Genomic DNA, 25,223 nt, shown 5'->3' with positions numbered 1-25,223 from the left:
TGAATCCTCACAGCACTAATTACCCTCCTCTTCCCTCCTGCTACTGCTGCTCTTCCTGCCTTCCTTCTTCTAATCTCTTATTTGTATAAATCACCAAGGGTGAAGGCAGAGTAAATATCAATAAAGCAATTCAAGCCACTCATGATGTTGCTAAGGGCTGCCCAAGGGGAATGGCAATTAGTGACAGCTGTTACTGGTCTGTCCCACTTCACACCAAAGTTTGTCTCAGTCTGTCATCTCTTCATTCCTCTGTCCTCACTCTGTTAAGCATTGTGAAATGGCAAACCAGTTCCTGAGCTTCCTGGGATAGGCCTCCACATCTGTACTCTTTACATATTCTGTCTGATTTGATGCTGTAGTCCTACTCTGTCTAGGAGTACTACCAGTATAAGTACTGGGAGTTGGGCAGCACCCAAGGAAAAATATTCTTGTGCCTATAATGACCATTTTCCTTGTCCCTGTTGAAATCTCTTTGGTAGGAGAGCCTCCAGAGGAAGACTTCTGTTGCACTTCTGTAACTCCTGCTCCCTATCAAAGCAACAAGTCTTTCAAAAAGGATTCTAAAAAATAAGTTCAATTATTGGAGTTGGATGGAAAAAAGCCTCTGCACAAGAACTCCAGATAGAAATCTTCCACTGTTTCAGTAAATAGATCAGGAAAAAATAAGATGTTCCTTTAAAAGTGGCACATGTGACTAAATATGTGATCATATTGCTACATTTAGGGTATGTAAGTAGTTATGATTTATACATATTTGCTTTGTGTGCAGAAATATTTGGTCAAGACTTACCTAAATCCAAACTGCCATTAAAATTCCCACTGAAAAAAGGGCCAGTCTCTGCCAATACAAGTCCTGAAGAGTTGTTTATGCTGCAGTAGATCTCTGTCAATCCTGCAAGGTTCATAAACTTTATGAAGTTTACCTTGTGAGTGATGTAACTCTGTGTGGCAGATGAGGCTGAACAACTTGCCTGGAACTCATGCCCTGGTCCCTAATGGCCTCGACCTGCTGAGCTCTGCACAGGTTTGTTATTGGAGCTGAATTCACACGCCCTCCAGATGCTGATATTGCCACTCAAATGCAATCTGCTGGGATGAGATCTGGCCTCATGTACTCATCTGTGTAATCTGTGGCTCAGTTAATTTGGCCTGTGGCATCCATTCAGAAGCCCATTGCTTTTTATCTGGCTTGGTGGTAGTTCTCTGCCCTGTGTTTGAAATCAAGGCAGATGCTCCCTAGACTGTACCTGATATTTTAAAGGTTTTGACAGTGGAGAGCAGAGCGAGATTCTGCAATGTGAGGAGTTACTGATACCTTGGTTTCTCTTTAATTTTCCATGAAACTTCCTGCCTTTTGGAGCCCCAAAGTCAAGGAAAACCATCTCACTTATCCCAGTCCAGGCTAGTCATGGCTGCACAGAAACATGGGTTGAAAGTTCTGAGGCTTCATGTCCCACCACTGTGACACCAGACTGTCAGAGGTGATGTGCAGCCTTTGTCTGGGCTATCTTTTGGGGTGAGACTGTGCTTTATTATGCCTGTTTGCTGCTGCCTGTTCTCTCTGCTGCATCTGCCACCAGGAACTCCTGTTAGCACCCACTGCTCTGGTTGATTTAGTCAGATATATCCAGTTTATGTTACCTAAGTCACCAAAGAGCCACCACATAGCAGCAGCTTCCCAGCATGACCCTAGAGCTGTCCCCATCTCACCTTCTCCCTTCCCTAGAGGTGCCAGTACCTGCATGAGTGCTGTAGAGTGAGCAGTTCCCTTGTGTGCAGATGGCAGCCTGTTCATGTCTCTTGTAAATTATTTACAAGTCTTGATAATTATGTGCAGGAGGCATTGTGTCAGTGTTGGGATTACATTAAGGAATTTAGTCTTGAAGTTACAAAAGAGTTCATGATGAGAAAAAAGGCAGGGCAGCCTCCTCCTTGGCTGTGTGGGGCAGCAGCTGAAACGGGCCAGGAAAGTGTCTGGAGTGTCTCTGCATCCCCAGTCCCATGTTTTTCCTCTGCCTAGATCCCTGCTCACTTCCGTCTGCTGCTCCCAAAACCCCCATCCATTCCATTTCCCCCCTTCCCTGGCAGCTCAGTAACCTGTCCCTACCCTACATCTCACTGCCTGCAGCAGAGCTGCTGAAATAGATCCCTTGCCACGTGCTGGTTCCCTCAGTGAGCAATGGGAATGGCAGAAAGCACCGGCAGCCTGGAGCCTTCCGTGCACCTCATCACAGCAGTTCCAGCTCTTTGGTGACAAAGGCAGATGCCTTTTATAATTGCTGCTGATAATGGTTGTAAGACACGTCCTCTACAAGATGTGAGGGGGTACTTAGCAGAAGGAGAGAAAACTCTTTCAAACCATATGGTTGTATCAGCACTTGTTTGATGCCAAGCTTGGCTCTTGGTTAAATTGGGATCCCACTTTGCATGCCTACGTCTGCTGAAGGAAAAAAAGTTTGAGTTGGGGCCATGAAATGATTAACTTTTTCCGTGTTTATTTCCATGCTTTCTTTCTACATGTAAAGCATACAGCTTAAAAAAAAACAACTATAGGTGTGATATTTTGGACTGTGGTACTGTACTAAGATGAGTCAATTCTGAGAGAAATTGAGAAATAAGAAGAAAATCTCTGTGGCTGTCATGCTCTATCACCTAATTGCTTTGAACGTACATTTCTGAAGATGGCCCTCCCCATTGTCTCACACACCAAATGATTTATACTGTGCTTTGAAGACCACCACTGGTGTAAGGGAGTACACCACATCTCTGGAAGGCACTCAGGAAGGTTTCATGGGTGGTAAGCTCCTTATTTCTGTGGTTATTCTCTGTGCATTTATTGGTATGTTGATGGGTATGAATAAAAGCTTGTGGTTTTTCATTGAGACCTTGTTTGGTCTGTTCAGGAAGATGATGCGTTATGAAGGAGCAACCTTTGTTCTTTTAAGTGAATTTACCCTTGAATATGAAAACACAAGAAAATTGTTGCTTGTACAAACAGATATTGAAAAAAACCCAAAATTGTTCTGGAAAACCTCCTGAAGTAAAACTGGGACCTAGGGAAAAGGAGTGGTGGGAGGTGTGAAGGGAATTTTGACACAGTTTGTTCATGTAGATGTGGGGTCTGGGACTGTGAATACAGGAGGTGTTTTCTGTGGGTGCTCTGGGTCAGTTTTATGCCCACCATGCCATACTGGCTTAGTGGCTTGTGTGGTCAGAGATTAAACTGTAACTCACACTTCAAGTGATGCAGATGTGTTAAACTGTATGGATGTAGCTGATGTGTTTTGTCCCCAGAATTTCGATTTAAGTCTTTTTCTATCTCACCTTCTCTTTAAAATGCTCACTTACAAAGCTTCATATCGCAGTTTTCACCAGTTCGAAAGTTATAATTAAATCAGCCAGAGAAAGAAGAGACTGAACACTCAGCATATCTGAGATGGGATCAATTTAAGACAAAAAGGTTTTAATGCATTTGAAGAGCTTTGGGTGTCATCTGCTCAGGCTGTGCCTTCCCCACTGCCTGATGTGAATGTACTTGGAGCTGCTGTTGAAAGCTCACTCACAGCGTGATGGTATTGTGGAACCTGGAGTCTGCATACTAAACTCAACAGATAGAATTGTGAATTGGATTTTTTTTTTTTCCTTCGGATGTTTTATATCTTCATTAAAAACTAGAATCATACCTAATATCCCTAAATGGCAAATGTGTGAATCAGAAGCTTATAGATACGACATTTTGAGGATACTGCATTTCTTATGCAGCATTTAATCTGAAAGACCATAAGACAATCCCGTATTATCTCCTCTCAGAATTTGCAAGCAAGGCTTTGAACAGAAATAGAGTTTTAGTAGAGGCAAGTATCAGTTCTCCAGGTAATCTGATCAATCCTTCCTGTTACACCACATGCTCTTCAGATGCTTTTTTCTCACACAGTTCTTCATAGTGGGAAATGTGAACATTTTTCCCTACCCAGCCAAACTACTGTACTTCTTCCAAGCTGGGGGAAGGGAGGGAACCCAGGCCCAATGGCTTATTTTTGTAGGGAACGGCATAATGAAACAAGGAATGTGAGGTCCTTAGCACTTCACTGTTCAGCCTGACACAAGGCTTTTAGCAGGAGCACAAGTGCATGTTGACTGACTGAAGGCAAAACCAGGCCTGTCCAGAAAGACTTTATGGTGATGTTTAGTGCCATTTCATTCTTCCCAAGAAATGTAGGATGCTAGTGGGAGCAGATGGAGCACCAATGTCAGAAGGGCTAGGATAGCCTGCAGACCAACATGAGTGAAAACTGGGTCTAGGACTGGATATTAAGTTGGTGGTAAGAATTTTACTTGAAGAATCTTTATTAGTACAGTGATGCAAACATGCAAGGACTAAAATAGTTGTAAAGGCTCTCTTCTTGCTGTGTGTTTTGGGACTTCTCTGGCTGGGTAACTTGTGTTGTGATCAAATCTTAGAAGTTTTACAGGAGAGGACTCCCAAAGAGTTCACAGTGCCAGTCTTTGTCTGTGATTTGTCCATGGCTGCTGCTCCACTTGGGCAGAGCTGTGCTTCATTACAGGCCTTAGCTCTGTGTGCCACTGTTTGCAGGACAAGACAAAGGGTGAATGGGACAGGTATGATGTTGTGCAAGAGTGCTGTGTGTTGTACTGCTGCTGGTTTTTATCTTTACTAAGGCTTGTTCTAAGTCCTCTTTGTCTAAAATCCTGCTGTGTGAGTCACCCAGACAGGCTCCATGAGAACACGATCTAACCACCGTTAGCAGACTTTTGCTTTTATTATCCTTTGGTCCAGATTTCATATAGCTCTCACTAATTCAGATCTGAATATGAATGCCTTTGTCTTCCCACAGCACTTCTGTGCAACTTCTGTCATGCAAACTTGAGTTTAACTCTTCTCTTTCTGTTCAGTTGACAATCTTTCCATGCTTACTATTGATTATTCACTTTCACCCTGCAAGAACTAAAAAGACTAGGAAAAACCAGGCTTCTAAGGGTGGATGTTTCTTGAGTGAGAAACCATGGATAGCTTTTGTCTTTATAATTTTTTTGTTTGTTTATTAGGACATTGCCAATATCTCTCTTGTCTCGTGTCTCTGTGCCCCCCGAAAGCTGGTCCAAGCTTGTTCTGTAAAATTGCCAGTTGTGCAACAACACGTGCTCAATCTTCTATAGAAAGGGAGAGTTTTGCCAAGAAAGGGCATCTGCTGGGCAAGGAGGACTTATTAATGTACAAGCACCTTCTGGCCTCTGTCCCTGCCTTGAGGGCTTGACGCAATGTCCTGAAGAAGTCAGGAGCAGCAAGGCTGGAAAAGGGCTCAGGACCTCCTAGCTGGCTTTCTTGTTCCCTGAGCAAAATGTTTGTCAGGCTGCTTTCCATCTCTGTGCTAATTGTATGTTTGTGGAGACATGTCAGTATGGGGAAGGTCGTTACCTTAATTGCATTCAATTACATAAAAGACTGTCAATGAGGAGCTGTAACTACTCAGGAGTTTTAATTACGCCCTGACATGACGTTATTGTCCTGGCCTTGCACACTTCTGTGGGTGTATTTCTGAAGGAGGTGGCTTTTGTTGCTCCAAGCAGATGACTCCTCTCAAGAAGTTGTTCTCTCCATCAAGGTGACATTCTGGAGTGACAGTGTGACACGTCACTGAGGAGGAGGAGAAGTGCTTAACAAGGAACTGCGACTTCAATGTGATGTTTCCCCATATTGCCAGGGGAATGTTTTTGATTCTCCAGGGTTTCCTGTGGCATCACTCCTAATAACCATCCTTTTAATCATGAAGAGAAGTTTTATTCTCTAAAAAGCTGTACCTTCAAACAGACTGAGAAAGGGCCTGTTTTAGCTCCTTGTCTTGTCCCAGGATGTCTCAGACTGCAGGTCAAGGAGAACTTGGTTGAATGATTTGTAATAACAGATTGATCTATATTAAATGTCCAGACATATTGGACAGATGGGGAATCTCAAACTGAGATACCCATGCTCTGACTACCCTATCAAGGATGCTCAATGCTTCCAAAATATGTTGTCCCTTTGAGGTCTCCTGACCCCAGCTCCAAGAGAATGAAAGCACCTTTATATATTGGGTACTTTGTTTAAGAATGTTTGTAAACAGATCTTGCCCAGACTGTGCTCTTGCGCTGAGCGTCTGCTGCTTCACATTTGTAATTCATGCAGAGGCTGTAATGGAGGAGTGAGCTGCTGGGCTGGATTTAAATGATGCCACAGATGTTGCATAGCACTACAAGAGGGTGATCCTTCTGGCATATTTAGCTTTGGTGTCTTTTTTGAGGAGCCTGTGAACAAAGGTGTCCGCTGTTGGTGGGGCTGGATGGATAATCAAGTGCTCTATAGAGGCAGCAGCTTTTCTCCAGAACTGGAAGTCTGCAAGAACCTTCCCTCTACCTCCCATTGCTTCCTGACAATGTGGTAAAGGGCTGGTCCTCAGGTCTGGCACAGCACCTGGGTAGAGCAAGTGGGATAGTCCAATTAGGAGTACAATTTGTGGAAAATGTATTTAGTGGCTTTCACCTGTCTGTTACAGGGACTGAAAGCAGCTGCACTGAACAGATACAACTTAATCTGTGCTAAGTGTCAGCTGCACTACAGTGTTAACCTACTCTGGGTAAGACATACCTGTAATAAATAAATAGGATAGATCAGGGAAGGTTAGTTTGTTTTATCTTTTAGCAACGGGCAGATATCAAAGACTTTGTCGTTTAGGGGCTGGAGGATTTCTTTGCGCTTAGGTCTAAGTGAACGGAAATTTTCAACTCTGCAAGTGCAGCTGGATGAATAATTTGTCGTGAATAATATATCTCAAGGCTTTCACTGCATTTGGGATTGACAGAAAACACATCAAAATTTTAATTATTGGGAATGATTTGCTGAAATATTCAGGAGCTATTTTTGGTTCCTGCAGACTGTGCATGAAAAAGTTAGCTATTTAAAAGCCAGACTCTTGTCCCCCCCACCCCCTCCCCTGTGCTACTGTCTGGTCTCCTTTCCCCATATAAGCTTCCCAGAGCAGGACAACAGGACTCCCTGCATCCTGGCTTGAGACTTAACACACAGGAATCTTCATATAATAATAATAATAAAAGTTATTAGAAGTCTTCCTACTCTTACACTCAGCAGAGGGCATGAGGGGGATCAGGATGAAGTTGGTTTATTGGCTGCTTGAGGTGCTTGTGGAGCTGAGGGTTTTCTGTGTGACTGGGGTGGGAATCTGCAACGTGCAAAATGGAGACCACTGGAGAGGAAAGGAAGGCATTATGAAAATATTATATCTCTTCCTCTCCTGTACTTTTAACAGCTTTGAAACAATCAAAAACCTCAGGACTGGCCATCAGCAATTCAGACTGTTATCTGAACATTGCACTAGCAAGGATGTTGGGGTAATCCATACTCTTAATGTGGGGAGCTGCTGGTGTAACCAGTTTCCTGAAACTGCTGGAAACAGCTATTTGCCCTCCTGACCCCCTTCCCCTCCTCTTGCCTCCCCAAGGGTAGTACCCCACTGCTGAACCATAGACCATCCCCATAGGACACGGCTTGCTGCCCACCACTGCAGGGGAGAGTTGGCTGGGGAGGGATGCAGACACTATGAAGAAAATAAGGGAGAAGCAAGTTTCTTTCAGGAAGAAGGGTGGGAATAATTGAAATATAAAATTTCCTTCTCATCTGCAAAGAAGGCAAGGCAGCATTTGAAAATGGAATGGATAGGCATGAATAAAATTGTAATTTTCCTGAATAACTGAAATAGCAACCAGAAAGTGAGAAGGGAGAAGCAGGTACAGATCAGGCTGCTTTGCCCGGGCTTCTGTCAGCTGCTCTGTAAAATGCTTTGCTACCCTCTGGTGGCTTCCTGAGGATCTATGCAGTCTAGTTTCCGTTCCTTGTACAGTCCCCTGCCAACTTTTTGAGCTGCATTGAGGATTCCAGATCCTGCTGATGGAGGTTTATATTTTCTCTGATTCTGAAGAAGCAGTACAATAATGATGGAACAGCAGTTTTGTGGTTTTCGGTGGGGTTTTTTTTGGTTGGATTTCTAGTTTGTGTTTTGTGTTGTTGTTTTTCCCCTGCTCTTTGTATGCACTCTCTTTTGGTCTGCACCTGTAATCACAAAGCCAGCTTGGTTGGCGTGTTCAAAAATTAAAGAATAATAGCTTTGTAGCTTGGTTGTCTGTGTAGTGGGGCTGTTCAGAGTTTGGGAGTGACACGGGTTTCATAGTCCTGCAGAATGCAAACCCTTGTCCTCTATTACCTGCAGAGGACACATGAAATCAGTAACAGCCAACATCCCATGATCTCCAGGAGTTCAGAACAGGTCCTGCTCAGCCTGGTGCAGGGGCAATGTTCAAACCTCCATCATCCTTCACTGTGCCTTCATCAGTCAGTAGCTTCTTGTTTTTTCCCTTTTCTATTTACCCTGTTCTTTAATTGATTTTCCATTATGGCTTCATAGCAGAGAAGCTGTAGGTAGGGATTTAAAGGGCAATGGTTAGACAGATTTTACAAGAAACTCCTCCCAGGTATTAATTCCTGGATTATGGGGTCAGAGAGGCTTTTGTCATCTTTCCATCTGACCTCCTGTGAAGTGCAAGTCACAGGACTGCCCTCAATTGACTCCTGCTTGAAGTGCAGCACTGAATAAAGAAAACATCCCCTCTTGCTTTAAAACTTTCCAGTGATGGAAGACTCACCCTGTTAAATTGTTCCAATGTTTTATCACCTTCAACATTAAATACTTCTGAACTTTGCTTTGTTTAGGTTCAGCTTCCAGCTTTGGGGGTTTTTTGGTTTTGTGAGTTTGAGAAGCCATGTGTTGCCAGAACTCTGTGTAGGACTCATGGTCTTGATAGAGCTGCCAGCCACGTAGGGCTCTGAGAGGTACCTTGGTTGTAAGAAGTGAAAAGTTGTTAATGTTGCTGACTGGGTAGGTGTGGGATGTGAAATCACAAACTCATCACCCACAATGAAAAAGGCAATACGAGGGCATGATGGGGAGTGTGTGTGCGCTTTTCCCCAGTGTTTGTCTGCGCTGGGTATTTGTAGTGTTTACATACTTAAAACAAACACTTAAGGATGGTTTATGCAGGTTTTCAAATGAGATCTTATAGCAAAAGTCTTGCAGAGGTTGAGTTTTACCGGAAATTTCTTGAATTACAAAAACATTTGTTGTTTTGAGTGCATGTTTTTGTAAATCAGCTGTGCTGAGGTCCTTTGGGATGTAGGCTGCTACATTCAGCACAACAATTGCTGTTAGCTTCTTACGCTGTTCCAATTTATGATACATTTTATAAGCAGCTCCATCTATCTCACAACTTGGCAGAGGTTTGGAGTGGAGAGCAGCCAGTGCTTTTTGTGCTGGATTAGCCTGAGAGAGAGTATGACCACAAGCCTGGTGGGCAGTAAGCCCAGCTATAAGGCCATCTTAAAGGAGAACAGCTTTTTGTGGTTCAGGCAAAGGAAAGGGATGCTGCAGATTTGGTTTACTTCAACCACAGAATGTGCTGTGACAGCAGATAACCAAACTTTTTCTGTGGCTTGACCTCTATCAAGCAAAACTTGCTGTTTTTAAAGCCACTGTTTTTAAAGACAGGCTTTTAGTTTCAGAGTCTTGCTTCTTCTTGGCAGGGCGCTGAGCCCTGCACATGGCACCAACAATCCTCAGTGCAAAGCCTCTTGTAATACAGCTCCTTCCATGGCCTTGTGGGCTGCTTGTGTGAGGCTCTGGGAGCTGCTTATTGCAGTCCTGCTGCAATATCCCTGCCTGTGAAGTGGGGACAGAAATGCCAACCTCAGCGTCTCTGCCAAGGCGGGCTGTAAGGATTTGTTAACGTACACAGCTGTTGTGGGAACAGCTCTGCTGCTGATGTTCAGCACACCCAATCTATCTTCTGGCATTGATGCTTTCTAAACCAAAGAAGTGTTTTGAGCTGATGCCAGTAGTCATGGCTATGTCTTACAAGATCTTTTGCAGCCAGATGCAAACTTGTCTGGGCTGTATTTTGGGCTGGCTGGACTCAGTCTGCTTCAAGACTGCAGGCTGTGTAATTACACAGCTGGGGCGTCTGAGCTGATAAATCCAGCTTCCCACCAGACCTTAGTAGCCAAGCGTGGTGCTTTGCTGACATGGTTACAGGGCTTTGGGACTGGAGACCGTTTACATCCCTCCCTCTCAGGGAAACTTGTCACTTGACAATAAAAAGAGTGTGGACACTTCTGAAAAGAAAGCATGTGCCCCAGCCTTTGAAAGCCCTGTACCCCCTTCCCAGGACTAAGGGAATGGCACAGATGAAACTGAGAAGGCTTCAACTGCAGTGTTTTACACTTTAAAATCACTTTTCTTTTCAATGTCCATCTTGATCTTGTCAGACTATAGCTAGTTCTGGAGGAAGACAAGATGCAGACTGACAGCCTCTAAATCAGGCAGCAAGGGAGGTCACAAGGTATGTATGTGAGCACCTCTGCAGAGGGGACCCCAGACTGCTGCATTCCCCTGATACAGCCTGTCTGTGTAGTGACAGGAGATGATTTTCCTGCAGGAGATGATGAGTATTTCAGGAAATCAGTATTTCTGGCAGTTCAGCAAGAAAGCACTTTGCAAGCCGAAGATGAGGGCATATCTGTGATCACTGGGACTTCCTGAAAGCTGTTTCTCCCCCAGCTGCCTGTATAAGAGGGCATCAGTAATGGAGGTGTGAAAAAGTAGAGAAAAAAGCAATGAATCACCCACCACTCCAAAAGGATAGGGAAAGAGAAAAAGGGAGAAGAGCCCTCCAAGTCCTTAAAACACAGTCTTTCCCATCAATTTTAGAAACAAAACTGGCAATGGTTAAGAAAGTGCAATCCAAAATACAAAATTCACCAGTGGGGTTTGGCTTCTTACTACTGAGGGGAAAAATAAAAATGCACTTTGGAAGCTACATTCCTCCCTGTTTTCCAGGGCACTGCACCCTCTGGCTGCAAGTGCATCAGACAGCTTTCCCAAAAAGGCACTTTGGGGATGTAGCCTACATCTCTGGAAGGAATTGAATGGGGAATGTGTCTCTGCTAATGAAAGCTGCAGCCAGAAATAAGAGTTCTGGAGGTTGAAAACTAGGTTAAAAGCAGCCAGCAACGGAAAGCAGCTGAAGATGGAGTGGGTTAAAGAGCTCTTGAGCATTAGACAGTGGATGGTTTAGCTTCACTCCCAACTCCTGGGTAATGCAGTCCTGGCAGATTGACAGGGCTTGTGGGGTGAGTTGTCACAAGATACTTCAGCTTGTTGGTTTTTTCCCCTTAGATTTTTATTTTTAGTTGAATTCTCCCACTTAACACACACTACAGTGACCCCTACTGCTGCCAGCAGTCAAGGACCCATCTCAGTACAACCATGAAACTATGGGAAAGTATTGCCTGTAGTCTTAAAAACAGATAGTATCATTTATAACCCTTAAGTATGCAGAAAGTCTGCTGCTAAACTCCACAGCACCAAGGAGGAAAGCTTCTGTGAGCCCTTGTGATGCTTAGATTGTGGGTAAAGTGTTTGTGTAAAGAATAAGAATCAGCCAAAGCTTTCAGAATAAACTTATTCTCCTATTCAAAAAAAGACTGGGGAGGCATGCTGACCAGTTGGGCCTCCCACATGGCAAAACTGCTGTACTGCAGCACATGCAGAAGCAGCATCTCTGTGCTCCTGCTTGGTCCCAGCCACCAGGAATCTCCTATTTTTGAAGAGCAGTTGTGGGGTAAGAAAATCCTGACAGCAATAAGAATATGAAAGGATATTCAAGGATACTGCCCTTAGGAAAGTGGATGGCTGCTGCTCTGTCTTCTGTAGTGCCTTGTGATCTGTTAAGAGAAGAGCCTCATACTGGTCTGCACACGACATTTTGTGTCTGTGTTAACTACCCTGACCCTGGGCTGAACCAGCACCTTCTTATTTGAGCTCTCTTTTCAGCAGGATTTTTCTGGTGTGTAAAATCTTAGCAGGGACATTAGGATCTTAACAGCACTTACAAAGAGATAGTGAGGAAATATGAAACTTGTAACATGGAACAAAAGGAAGTTTGAAAAGTTGGAGTATTAGATGTAAATAGCAGGTTCTCAGTGTAGTGCAGTGCAAACACAGCTGCTGTGTGGCAGGATGGCCAAGTGCCCATTTCCATCAATCCTAGTTGGTGTAAACACCCATAAGAAAAATGATAATTGGCCTCAGCAGGCATCTTCCATGAAACCTTCCTTGGTGAGAGTGCCACTGGGGAAGAAAAATTATGGGGTACCAGAGACATGGCTCAACAGTTTCTACAAGGTGAGTAACTAACTGGTAAAGCAAGTTGTGAAAGAGCAGAACAATACTTTAAAATGAGATTATCCAAGCACTGCTGCCTGCATCCCTGACAGACCAGCACAGGCTTTCCCCTTTGAGTTGTTCCCCAGGAGTTGCTCTGTTCCAGCTGCTCAGACTGTGCCATAGGCTGGAGCAGATGTCATCTCGGAGGTTGTACCTGATTGTTAATTTACTTTGTGTTAATGTAGCCCATTTCCAGACGCTTGCCCCAATGGTGTACAAGAAAAGCTGTTGTCTGTTCTATCTGATCAAAAGCACTGCAAGTTTTACCTGGAGACTGGGGCTGCCAGGTGTTCTGTGCTCATTGAGAATTGGGCTGGATAAATGGTCAAAGAGACAGTTCAGGTGCCCTGCCTGAGCCCAGAGAAGCTCTGCCAAGAGGCAGGGTGGTGAGTGTGGAGGTGGCCAAGCAGCAGGAGGGATCCCTGGCTCTCCCTGTGAGTGCTGCCTGCCCCTCTGCATGGACAGTCTGACCCATGGCCATGCTGTGTCCAGTGCATATCCATGGGCTCTGGCAGCAAAGCTCTTCTCCCCAGCTGCCAGATTTAGTGATGCCTCGGGTGGGGAAAGGCAGCTGAGTTACTGCAGCTGTGTGGAGACCCAGGAGTCCCACTTATGCACTCTTTCAGAAGTTATCTTTGACCATCTGTCCTCTGAGAGCATCATCCTGAGACGGATCCTTCTGCTTCCGCCTGCTTGCGTTCGTGTAGCTGGCTGTTGACATTAACCACCTTGGACATTTGTGGCCTTGCTTGGCAGCTCTCACAGTACCCGGGGTGGTGTCTGAGGAGCAAGGCTTTTCTGTGTTCGCTCTCACTTACTCTCACTTTCTATTGCTGCAGTTCTGGGAATGTAGCATATAAAAATGGGGAGCATTCTTGGTATCACACTCTCCTCCTCCCTGCAACACTGCACACTATGTCATACAGCTCTGCAGAGCTGAGCCAGAGTGCTTTTGTGCACTGCTGAGTGGTGCGGGATTCCTTATGGCTTCATTATGGCTTGACACTGAGCACTGAGGAATGAAAAATAGATGATGTGGCCGTGACACTTACTGTAACTCAGCAGGGAAAAGGAAAAGACACTGCCTTGGGAATCTGCCTTCCCATTCCTCACAGCTTCCAGTGTCGTGTGCTGCTCACAGAGTGCCTGGCACTGACCTCAGGAGTTCTGAGGCTCTGCTGTCATGAAAAGCAAATAGCTAAACTTGTGTTTTACAACAAACTGCTCCTGTGAGACTTAAGCAAGGACAAGTTGAGGCTGTGACAGAGGGAAGCAGCAGGAGGTCCCACAGAGCTGGGTCTGTTTTTCCTCAGAAAGCAGCCATTGCTTCCCTTTCCCTTGTGCAGAAGCTCCAATCCTGACCCAAGGACCTTCTGGAGATAGGCAGTGATTGCTCTATAGCAGGAAAATGTTGAGCTGTCATTCCCTGGTTCTGAGTCATCCTGCTAAATCTGTGCACAGCAGCTGGCTGAGAAGGGGAGTGGGAGATGGAAAATCCCCTTTGGGATCAGGATAACAGTCAAGGAACCAAAGCAATGGAGAAAAAATAAGTCAAGCCTCTGAGTGTAGGGATTTGAATGTGGGACTGGCCTTCAAGATACCTAGATAGAGCAAATGGAATCCTCACTGCTGGGATGTAACATCTAAGGAGGGTTTATGTGAAACTGAGTGCTGCATAGCTGAGGTTGCCTCTGTGTTGGGGCTTTAAGCAAATGCCAGCTGAAAGGAAATAATTTTGTCAGTGGTCTGAGGATGTGGATTCATGACACATGAGAACTGGCTCAGAACAGCTGTGCTTTAATTGGACATTTTTCTCCATTGTAACTACTGTTTCGCTGCTGAGTTGCAGGATGCAGCTTTTTTGGAATGGAAAGTGATGGCTGTGGTTCACTCACTTGTGAGCCCCCTGTACCTGGTAGGATTATTTGTGCAGGGACAGAAATGGTGTGTGGGGCTAAGGCAGCACTGGGGACTTGGGGTTACTCAAGCCTGCAGTTGTGTTTTTTGATTCTGCAGAGGCTTTCTCATTTCAGGGAAATTCCCAAAATTTATTGCTGCCATTGGGTGACACTTGTTTAGATAATGTCTGTGACTGTCCCAGTGTAAACAGGCAGAGGGCTAATGCAGGTCTGGCTGGAGGTCAGACATGTCCTGTAGCAGAGCCAGTGCAGTGGCTCTGCCAACAGCCTGGCACACAGCACACTGTGGTGACTTTCCTCAAGTAGCTGGAAAAGGCATCCTGGCCACATGCCATTCACAAGCTAAGGTGAGAATTAGAAAAGGTGTGTTTTAGTGACTCATAAATAACTTAGCACATGCTGACGGAGCAGCAGCTCGGCTTTATAATTTCAGCTTTGCATCCCTAAAGTGCGTGTTAGGAAAAAAAATAAAATACCAGTGCCTGAAATGTATGGGCTAAATTCAGACCTCCTGGAGCAGTATCAGTTATAGCAGATCAGAATCTAGCCCAATCTTTCTGACATTATTGGACAATCCTCTGCACCCACCCCTGTCTCCTCTAACTTTCCTCAGTCCATTCTGTGGTTGCAGTTACAGCTTTAGCTTGTGCTAAGCTGCATTTTGTGCTCTGCCAGGGCTATCACATGTGCCATGTGTGTGGTGTGGTCCAGGTTTTATTTTAAACTTTGCCTGTGGGAAGTAGACAATCATTGCAGTGCTTGACCTTCAAGGCCTCTGGTAATCCCTGATAAAAAAATGCCTGGCTGATTTATCTGCTCAAACACAGAAGCATTTTCCTCCTCTATTTTACTCCTCTTTTGAAATTCCACCCATTGGTCATCCATCTTTTGTGATTTCCTCTTTCTTGCTGTGCTCCACAGCAATAATCATGTAATAGTGCTTCATCTTTGACTTGAACACTTCTTATTCCTCCCTGATTTGCCAGATTATGCATGTTTTGGAATGGGATTTGCTAGAATCTTTGTTCCATCTTAAGTGAAATATCTTCAGCTGCTGAGGAAAGTAGGATTTTTGCATTCTTACAGGGGAGCAGAGTTCTCCAGGGGCTGATAGTCACTCTGAGCTGCCTGTGGGCTGGCACTGCTGTGTTTTCAGCAAAAGCAGGGTAAGGCCATTACTGAGCATGCCACATGTCAGCAATGATTCCTGTCCCTGGGAACCAGCCATGTTACCTGTCACTGGTGTGGTTATTGCAAACTGGTGTTGCTAACTTGTAGAAGATTTGGGGCCTTTCTTAAATCCCTGAGCCATTATGTAAGAATGGTAACTTGGCATATTTAGATTTCCTGGTTCTAATGGCTGCAGAGAAAAGCTAACAATAGAAACCTTTAAAGATGCTGGACCATGAGTCAAATGCAAAAAAGAACCCAAAATGTGTTATTCAGGTTTGGGTTTTCTCATACAGCAGAGGGTGGAGAAAGTGGTTCTGCCTTGTAGCTGGCAGGGTCTGAGCCTGCTCATACCAACTGCTTTCACCATTTGTCCTGAAACTATGAACAGCAAAAATCTTCTCTATCCCATGAAGCTGGTGTGTGATACGTGGATATCCACGTCCAGGGGGCTGCAGAGCAGAGGGGGACTTGTGGCCTGATGGGAAATGAGTTAAGTCCATCTCTGTTCACACCACTGTCAGCCAAACACTCCTAGTATTCCTCAGTTGTCTGATTTTGTTTGAGAATCTTACAGAAATGTTTTATTTTGATGAGGTCAAAGCCTTTCCTTGCAATTTTATTTTCATAATACTGCTAAAATACTTCAGAAAAGTTGAGATACTTTAGAAAAAAGATAATTTTAAGGAAAATAACATGTTAATTTATTTTGTTTTTACAACTGCCCCAAAGTAGTAGTGTGCTCTGAGAAAGAGACAGGTTCTTTGGTTTTTTGGGTTTTTTTTTTTGTTAGCTCTCTTGCATCCTGGTGAGGACTACATGACATGAGTCTCAGAAAAGAAAATTTTCCAGACAAAAAGTCTTAAGTTGACCTGGAAAAAAATGTACCCAGTAGGAAGTCCTGTCCTAACAATCCAGGATTTCAGCAGTGGCTCTTATAAAGGTCTTGTAAATCCCATCTTCACATCTCTTGAAACATTAATTTTCCTTCACCTACATAGGCCCTTTATAACTGTGCTGTAATATTATTATTTAATACCTAGCTTTTGTCATTTTCTTCCTTTTTAGAACCATCAGGGACAAGTCTGTGTGTAGGTCTGATAAAGAACCTTAGCTGTGCTACACTGCAGGCACTGGGAATTGCATGTTCCAGAATAGTGGTCTTTCCAGAGAAACCTGTTTCAGATGTGTCTTTGTGCACTCTTCAGCCACGGGGCCACTTAGTGAGTGAGGGTCTGATCTGTGGTGTCCTGATAGTGGCTTTTCTGTCATTGGAGCAGCTGTGAATTGGAGCAGAAAGTGTTTCTTGTACCATCATTCCCAAGGCAGGCAGTTAGGCAAGTACTTGCTTGTCTTGATGAGGCTGTGCCACATGTGTTGTATTAGCATGCCAGAATAAATACACTTCAGGTCTAGACAACAGTAAAAGGCTCTGTAAGTGTCACTGGAAGTAGGCAGATGGGGAGGCTCGTGCTTCCACAGATGCTGCTCCCAACCTCAGATGCCCTCTGGAACTTTAGGAGTGAGTTTGCTGGAGGGGAACAGGAGATGGCTTCTTGCATGGTTGGTCTATTGTACTTTTACCCTCAGAAAATCCCCTTTATTAAGCCTGACAACATTTCCCTGTGAGGTGGATGGACTGGTCACACTCCTAGATGAGGAAAGCAGCCTGCCAGTTGTTCATGTTTCACGCAGGGAGCTGGGGGGAAAGCCAAGAACACATCCTGAATTTGGAAGCTGCACCTATTCCAGCTCTGGCTTTGCCTTGGTGGCTGCCTGCTGAAAGCAGAGGAGCCAAGGGGCTGTTGGTGGGCAGAGCCCAGGAGCTCTGCTGGCCAGCAGGCTGGCTTGCTGGCCACCTCCAAACCCTGGCTCAACTGTGATCTGCTCTCCTCAAAACTTGGGTCATGCCTCAGGCAAAGCCATCATTACCTACTGTGGATTAATAACCTCAATTACTGGAGCCCTGTGGGTCAGATCTTCCCCGTGCTGGCTGCATTACAGCCCTTTAATCTGCTTTCCTCTCTCATAACCTCTGAGCTGGAGGGATTGGCAGGCGGGGGAGATCTTCTGCCTTCCAGCCTGTTTTCCCTTGGAAGGGCTGCAGATGTGGAACAGCAACCACAGCTGGCAGGGGATTTGAACCCAGCAAAGAGGTGCACCTAGAAGGTGCTTCTGCAGCTCTCAGGTTCAAAGGACAAATGTGGCAACATCTGGAGGTCTGCCATGAACTACATCTGCAAAAAATCACAGCAGCCATCCTGTGGGGGACTGGCAGTCAGGCTTGGTCCTCTGGGTAAGGGGCTGCATGCCTCTTGGGGGAGGAACATCCCCCCAGATTCCTTAATGTTCCCTGAGCAAAATAAAGGTGACACATAAGTCTGGATTTCTAAGATGCCTCCTCACTGGGTGATTTCCTTAAAGAAAAAAGGGCAGGTCTCATCAGTGGGGAAATTGCCAGTGAAGAGGGACTGAGCTGTGCAGTCTTGGACATGCTCTTAAACGATCTTGAAGAGAGAGGGGATGAAGAAGACACAAAATCTTTGGAGCAACAGAAACAGAAGTGGACATAAAAGAGCTGCAAAAGGAATATCTGATATGGAGCATCTGCTGAACTAACAACAGTAGAAACTGGGGAGGAGTGCAGGGTAGTGCACTCACTGATGAAACCCAAATATATGGGGGGGTGTGTATATATAAATATTATATAGATATATAGAGATATATATATATGTTTGCATTAGGGTATGGGGTGCTACTGGGGTCCGTTTCCTCACTGGAAAAAGACCACAGAGAAAGTGAATCTCTGTAGAAGTGCTAGCTCAGCAGATGCAAGCAGAAATTATTGGAAAAGGTACAGAAAGCAAATAGGAGCTATCATCCTGCTGTGCTAGAAATCCCTGGAGCACTCGCACCTTGAGTACTGTGTGCAGCTCCAGTTATCCTGTCTCAGAAAAGATGTGATAGAACTAGAAAGGCACAGGAAACAATGACAAGGTCAGTGGAGCGTGAAGAGTAGCTGCTGCCCAGGGAATGATGGAACAGATTAGGCATTTTCAGGTGCCTTCAGAAATGAAACAATTGAGAAAGGAAATACAGCAGAGGTGTATAAAACCATGGCTGTTATGGAGAACATAAAATTACTATTTTGCAATATAATCTTATAATGCTCACCTTATAAGTTAAGGTGAGCATTAAATGATTAAATGGAGCTATTGAGAAGGAGTTTTAAACTAACAAAAGCTTTTTCATGCCACATGATTAACCTGTAGAACTCCTTGCTAAAAGATGGTTAGGAGGCCAATGGTATTATTGGTTTCCAAAAATGGGTATAAAAAGTAGTTGGGGAGAAATCCATCAAGAGTTCTTAAACACATTGTGAGACATCATATAGATGAGGGCATCTGCTGGGCAGTGGAAGTGGGTGGAAGGAACAGTGTCTGGCTGCCTCTTTCTCCAGAGTATCTGTTCTGTGCTGCTCATACCACTGCTAAAATATTTGGAGGTGCCCTAGAAGTTCAGGTTCTGAGGAAGTGTCACTGTACTGAAAAATATTCAGAACAACCACTTCTCCCTATTTCAGACTGGAGACATTTAATACACAAAGCCTTCTTTACATGTAATATTAGATTTCTTCTTAATGTCAGGAAATTCAGCTCCTGAGTGCTCATTACTATAAGCTTTTTATGTGTCTGAGGATAAACCTATTAATTAAATGATCAAGGCTATGGGACATCTTTTCTTTTGCTCCAGAACCTGCTTTGGTGAGCTCAGAGGGGCTGAAATTTTACCAAGTCAGACTCTCCAGCAGGACCTGGCATCGGTGGTTTCTGTTCACTCTTGTTCAGAAAAGCAACTAACAAATTAATCTTTCTTGTCTGATGTACAAAATCAAGCTTTTTGTCTCACCTTCTATTTGCTCTCAGAAGGTGTGTGGTATATTTTATCCATGGTAGAGTTTTCAGAAGAATCTTTGCCTTAGTGCAGTTTTATACTGATCAGGAAGAGGCTAATCCTCTCATTAAATCACCAGAATGAGGACTGACAGATGATTCCCTACTTGCCCACAAATTTCTTGTGTGACCTTCAGCAAACCTCTCAACTCTGTGCTGCAGTTCCCACTGTCTCTGGTGTGATTGTGCTGTGCTTTGGTGGAGCTGGGTGCAGGAGGAGCTGTATGTGGCTGGTATGTCCCTTGCCAGCTTCATCAAGAACGGGAAAAGGGTGAGCAGAAGTAGCCAGAGAGCACAATGGTGACAGTGGTTTGCACTGAAAAGGGCTTGGCCGTTTTGGTAGATTTTGCTCTTGCAAGGAGGGGTGTTGTGGAGTGGTTCTCTGCCACCACTGGAGAATATGCAGTCACTGATCACATGGAGCGAGCTTGAGGAAATGAACACCAAGTGCAAGGAGTTTTGTGAATTTACAGAGAGAGGGACAAGGTGCAAGCTCTGCGTCAGCACCAGCTTGGACAAAGCTCTTAAGGTTAATGGGCCCTTTCTCATCATATCCGCGCGTGTTTGGCCAGAAAATACAACAAGGGCAGAGACTTGCAAGGAAACCCAAACCAACTAACCAGAAATAACACACCTGCACAAGCTGTTTGTCTGTGCACCCATCACAATGTTCAAAGAACTACCAGTCAGTATGGGTGACAACAGAACAGCATAGACCCGGCACCCTGAAAGATTATTACTGCCTTTGTATGAGCACAAGGAAATTGGCTTTCCTGGCTGGTCTCTTCTTGGAGCTTTTGTAGATTTTCTTTCTTTTTTGGCTTTTGTAACTGGTGAACTCATACACATTATGCTATTTTAATACCTAGCAAAGAGCCTTGTTGGCTAAATCACCTTATTTTTCTCTGATCAGAGTGGAGTACATTCCTCTTTTTAGCAGAAGGTATTAATTTAAATTCCATAATCCTAAACATATTCTCGTTTCTGTTCCATGCTTCAGAAGGCCAATGGCATTTTAATTTAATAAGGCAGAAACACACATGACACTCTGTTCCCTGTAAATGTCTTCTGACCTCAGTGAGGCTTTCACAGCTTTCTTTGTGTTCCAGCAAATACAATCCATGCTTTTATTCAAGCACACTATCATTTCTAATGCATGTGTTCTACCAGTGGCTAAAAATTTAAATATCTCTAGCATTTTCACGGTAACTTTTGAGATGTTATTAGCGTTATTATTCAGTCGTGTGAGCTCATCAATGGAGCCATAGTGAGATTTATGCACCACTGTGTCCCACTGAAGTATTGTTTGGGTACATGCTGTCTCTCTGCACTGAAGTAAATTTTATTTTGGTTTACCTTATTTTCAGATTAAAATGAGTTAACACATCTAGCAATGTCTCGATTTATGTCAGCTCCATTTATCTCTTCAAATTCTTTAAGCTTTGTTTACTGGGCTAAGGTTTACCTAATTGGGTACATGATATTACTGAGTATTTTGTAGCATGTAAACACTTGAGTCATATGCATCGCAGTTCTTCCTTTACCATTTTTATGCTTCCCTTTTGCTGTCTAAACTTACTTAAACCTACTCAGTTTTTAAGAGCACGTGCTTGTTGCAGTCCTTACGAGCCTTCTTTGGAAATGTCAGGTAATACTCATTCTTTTCACTGGTTTGAGTGTGCCCTCTTTTCCTCTAATGTCACTCAGGAACTGACCACTTAGAGTGTGCCCCACAAAGGCTGGATTACCAGATCCAGTGATGGAAACTCCCCAAAGAAATGGGGATGATTTTGTTGGTGGTTTTTATGGGTTATTTTGAGTAGATTTTCCAGAAACAACTGTGTTTAGTGTAATTAACAGATGTCTCAAAATTCAGCCACCTGTTGCATTTTCACTTTTTAGTCTTACAAACATCTATATCATGTCCAAGACATTTTCCCTTGCATGTTCATGAGATAAATCTGCCCATTTATGTGCTAGCTTGATACATGTAACATCTAAGTGCATCTTCCCTCTTACCTAGCGCTGCATTTCAGTCCTGGCCTCTCTAAATGAGAGCCCCTCATTTACAGCTCCATGTTGGCTGCTAAGCAAGGAGGGCACCTTGACTTTGGATCTCACTGTACTGTCCTTGATCAGCCAGATCCAGAATTGTTCTCATTTCAAACATGCTGCTGAAGCATTTGCAGGAAGAGGACTATTATTTTTTTATGCTATTACTGAAGTACTGGAGAACCATCAGTTCTGTTTTAGGACTTCACTGTGCACACTACTTCTGGCCTTGTTCCAGCAGGGCTGCAGGCTTGCTCTCTGGTGATCAGGTGTAGCAGAGGACTGAAGGACAGCTCTGGGAGAAGGGTGAGGCAACTGCTCTAGTCTCAGTTTGGGATGCACCCTGACATGGCACCGTAGCCTTTCATGATGGCTGTGGAGCAGAGATTGCTGAGGAGTGTGGTGGAGCAATGATCCTGGGATCTGGGGACATGGAGAAGGGCAGTTTCATTAAGCCTTTTGCTATGACTTCGTACATGTGCAAGGTCCTGTCTAAAACAGCTTATAAATTAAGACAGAGTGATGATTTTTCAGCCTAAGTCACAGCAGACAATAAAAACTGAGTTTAGCACGAATCCCAGGGATGTTAGTAATATCTTCCATCCTTCTAACAGTCCTGAACTGTAAGCTACTGGCTTTGTTTCTAGCTAAGTGCTGTTTTTCAGCATATGAAGTAGAGTTGACTGGAAAATAAGAGCTACCATTTCATGAATCGTTTAGCATTTTAACTGGGTTTTATTTTTTCCTTTTCTATTCAAGAGTAAAACTGTGAAACTGTGCAGTATTTATTGAGGGCATGAAAGACTCCTGATGCTCTCAAAAATATTAGTTTTGCTACACATGCTTGATGGATTCTCACACCGAAACAGCATTTCTTTTGTTACGCCTGGTCTATGTGCCTTAGTATTCTGATCTAGATGTTAACATCTAAGTGTGTATCCCCACTCTTTCCTCCCACTGAAGTGCTGGCCAGAAGCTTGTTACATCCTAGAGTGCAGTCTCTGGAAAAATAGCCATCTCATGAGCTGGTCAGAGACACCTGGTCATGTCTTCCAGGTATTAAGGGAAACAAAAGCAGAGAAGGCTTTGAAAGGTGGTGTGTGAGTAGGAAACCCTGCCCGAGCACAAGGTAATTCAGTTAGATATTCACCCTTCTGCTGGGTTCCTATTTGTCTGGAGGGAAATGCTTTTTAGTACACTATTATAGTTTACTCAGGTGAAAGAGTTGGCTTTTGTATATGATAGTACTGTTTTGTTGAAGGAGTTTTTCTGTGCTCCTGTGCTTTCTAGCCTTGTGTTGTGGGTTTTGTGTAACTTCGTGAACTGGAGACAGTTTTGGTTAGTTTCTCTAACCATCCTTGCATGTGAAATGCACCTTTCTCTTTGCAGCACCAACACTGACTTCAGTCTGCAGCGCTGTAACAGCGACAGCTTAAAAATGGGTAAAAAAGAAGGTACCTTGAGTTTCAATGGAGCGCCCTTTGCAGGAGGCTGGTGCCTTGGGGTAGGTGCAAAGACGGAGGCTCCTTCCTTTACAGCGTGCTCATAAAGGAGCCCTCCTGTCTGGGCATCCACACCCACCGGTGATTTAAGACCAGAGGTGTCTCTTCCTCCCGGCCACGCTGCCGGCCCGTGGTTCCAGCCCCCGGGAGCCCGGCAGGCCGCGCTCGGTGGCCCCACACGCGGTGCCTTCTGTCGCCGGGGCACCCGCGGGCACCGGCCCTGCCAGGCCCCGCACGGCGGCCCCGGCGCTGGTGGGGCGGGCGGCGGGGCTGTCTCCTCCCTCCCTCCCTTCCTCCCTCCCCGCCGGGACTCGCACAACTCGAGCGCGCCGGGACCGGGTCCCCGGTGGCGGGGGGAAAGCGGCAGAGCCCCCGCCGGAGGAGCGGAGAGGAGCGGAGCGGCCGAGCCCCGGCGGCGGGGGGGTCCCGGCGGCGCTGCCCGGCCCGGCGGGGGCTGTGCCGGCAGGGGGCAGGGCTGGGAGCCGGCCGCGCGTGTTTCTAGGGCTTGACGTCCTTCCAGCCAGCCCGCCCCGCTTCCCGGCACGGCCGGCCCTCCGCCGGCGGACAAGTCCCGAGAAGTGGCGGCGGGGTCCCCCTCCCTCCCCCGGGCGCGGCGGGGCCGCGGCGATGGGCCGGGAAGTTTGGCGGCGAGGGGGCCCGGCGCCCCGCCGCTGAGAGCCGGCCGCTCCGGGGCCGGTCCCTTTTCCGAGGAGCAGGAGGGCGCCACAAAGTGAAATCCATGAGGATTCTCGGGCTTCTCCTGGAGAAAGGCTCGCATATGCTGCAGTGTCTCTGTGGAAGGCGCCTGAGATCCAGCCACAGCCCAGGTGGGGAGCGCGCGTCCTTGTCCCCGCCGCCCTCGCCTCCCCGCCCGGGCGCCGCTCGGCCCGGGCTGGCCCCGTTTCCTCGCCGTCCTCCCTCCCCTGCGCCTCCGTCTCGCCGGCGCCGCGCACAGGTGGCCGGGATGGGCCGGGCGCTGTCCGCGGTGCTGACCCCGCCGCGCATCCCCGGCGCCGAGTCCCTTTAATTCGGCATCCACACACCCGGGTCCCCTCCGCCCCCGGCATCCCCACCCGCTGGATTCCCAACCCGGCCCCCCTCTACCCGAGGCCTGGCCTCCACTCCACCCTGTGCTTAATCCCGCCTGGAGCCCCCACCCACACAGAACCCCCACGTGTGTCCTTTGTCCTCACAGAGATTCCTGCTTCGCACATTACTCTCGTTATTGTTCCCCGTCCCGCCTGCAGCACACTCAGGACCTTTTTCTTCGTGTGGCACCCCTGTATTTCTCATCCCACCTGGAACCCCCAAGTGCGCCTTCTGTTACCACCTGGCCAATACGGGGGTAACCCTCCCCAGAGTGCCCGTGGCCCCACACAACTCTACGGTTGGCCCCTCTGTAAGAGCTCTCTGTACTCTGTGCGTCTGGTAGTAGTAATGTTGCAGTGGTTTTCTGTGGAGGGTGCTGAATGAGTTTTTGAATGGCAGTATACTTACAAGCAAAGAGAAATCCCTGCCTGCTCCTGATGGGTGGCCTGAGGAGACTCCCAACTCCTCTCTCAGCTCCTAGTCTGTTGGGGAGAGAGCATTTCACTAGGTCGGGAAGGAAGCACAGTGGGGTGAATTTCTGAACAATATTCGTGATCCTAAACGCTTTCCCTGAGCACTTCTTGAAGAGGGGAATAAGTGCCTGAGTGCCTTGGTTTGGTGTGGTACTACCCCTGAGTTTTAGGATGATCTTGTTGAAACTTTTAAAGTGGTGTTTCTACAATTTCTTCTGTGCTACGTTTCTTTCATGAATCTGACTTTCTAGAACACTGGGTAAATGCCTATGGAATGAAATCCTGTGTTATTGTTGTCATTATTAACATCTGCAGAAGCTACTAATTGGATATTTATGGGGGTATCTTTTAAAGAATTCTTTCCTAATGCTTGATTGTGAGAACTTGGTCCTAGAAGAGGAAAATGTCCATGCCTCTGGTGCAAATGCTTGGTGTTCTCTTGAAGAGAAAGGCTGTTCTTAGGGGAACGCTGTTGCTGAGGTAGCCTGGATTCCCTTATGGCCTTGCTAAGGAAAAGCTGTTAATGTTTATAGCCACCCGTTTATGCCTCAGCAGCCTCTTCCCTCCCATGACACTCTCATGTGCAAGTTGCTGTCTGTGACAAGCTCATGGCAACAGGGGAATCTTTGTGAGAGAATGCTGGACTCCCTTCAAACTATGTTCTGCCCTGCTTTGAAGAACAATATGATAAATAAATAGAATAAATTGTGGCTACACG

General features: G+C 45.7%; 1 protein-coding gene across 2 annotated transcripts in view; it reads left to right on the top strand.

The window, feature by feature from the left end:
* FGF12 (fibroblast growth factor 12) overlaps positions 1-25,223 on the top strand; it is a 218,665-nt gene that overhangs the window by 56,364 nt on the left and 137,078 nt on the right. Inside the window, exon 1 of one of the 2 annotated variants that reach the window (XM_041405874.1) lies at positions 23,683-23,770. The exons of the other annotated variant lie outside the window; for it this stretch is intronic. Within the exon in view, the coding sequence (XP_041261808.1) occupies positions 23,683-23,770 (88 nt within the window). Of the gene's footprint in view, positions 1-23,682; positions 23,771-25,223 lie in introns of those variants that run through there. 2 annotated transcript variants of the gene reach the window in all.

Source organism: Onychostruthus taczanowskii, unplaced genomic scaffold (genome assembly GCF_017590055.1).
Source record: "Onychostruthus taczanowskii isolate IOZ18803 unplaced genomic scaffold, ASM1759005v1 scaffold24, whole genome shotgun sequence".
NCBI classification, from domain to species: domain Eukaryota; kingdom Metazoa; phylum Chordata; class Aves; order Passeriformes; family Passeridae; genus Onychostruthus; species Onychostruthus taczanowskii.
This window is presented reverse-complemented; position numbering and strand designations above follow the sequence as displayed.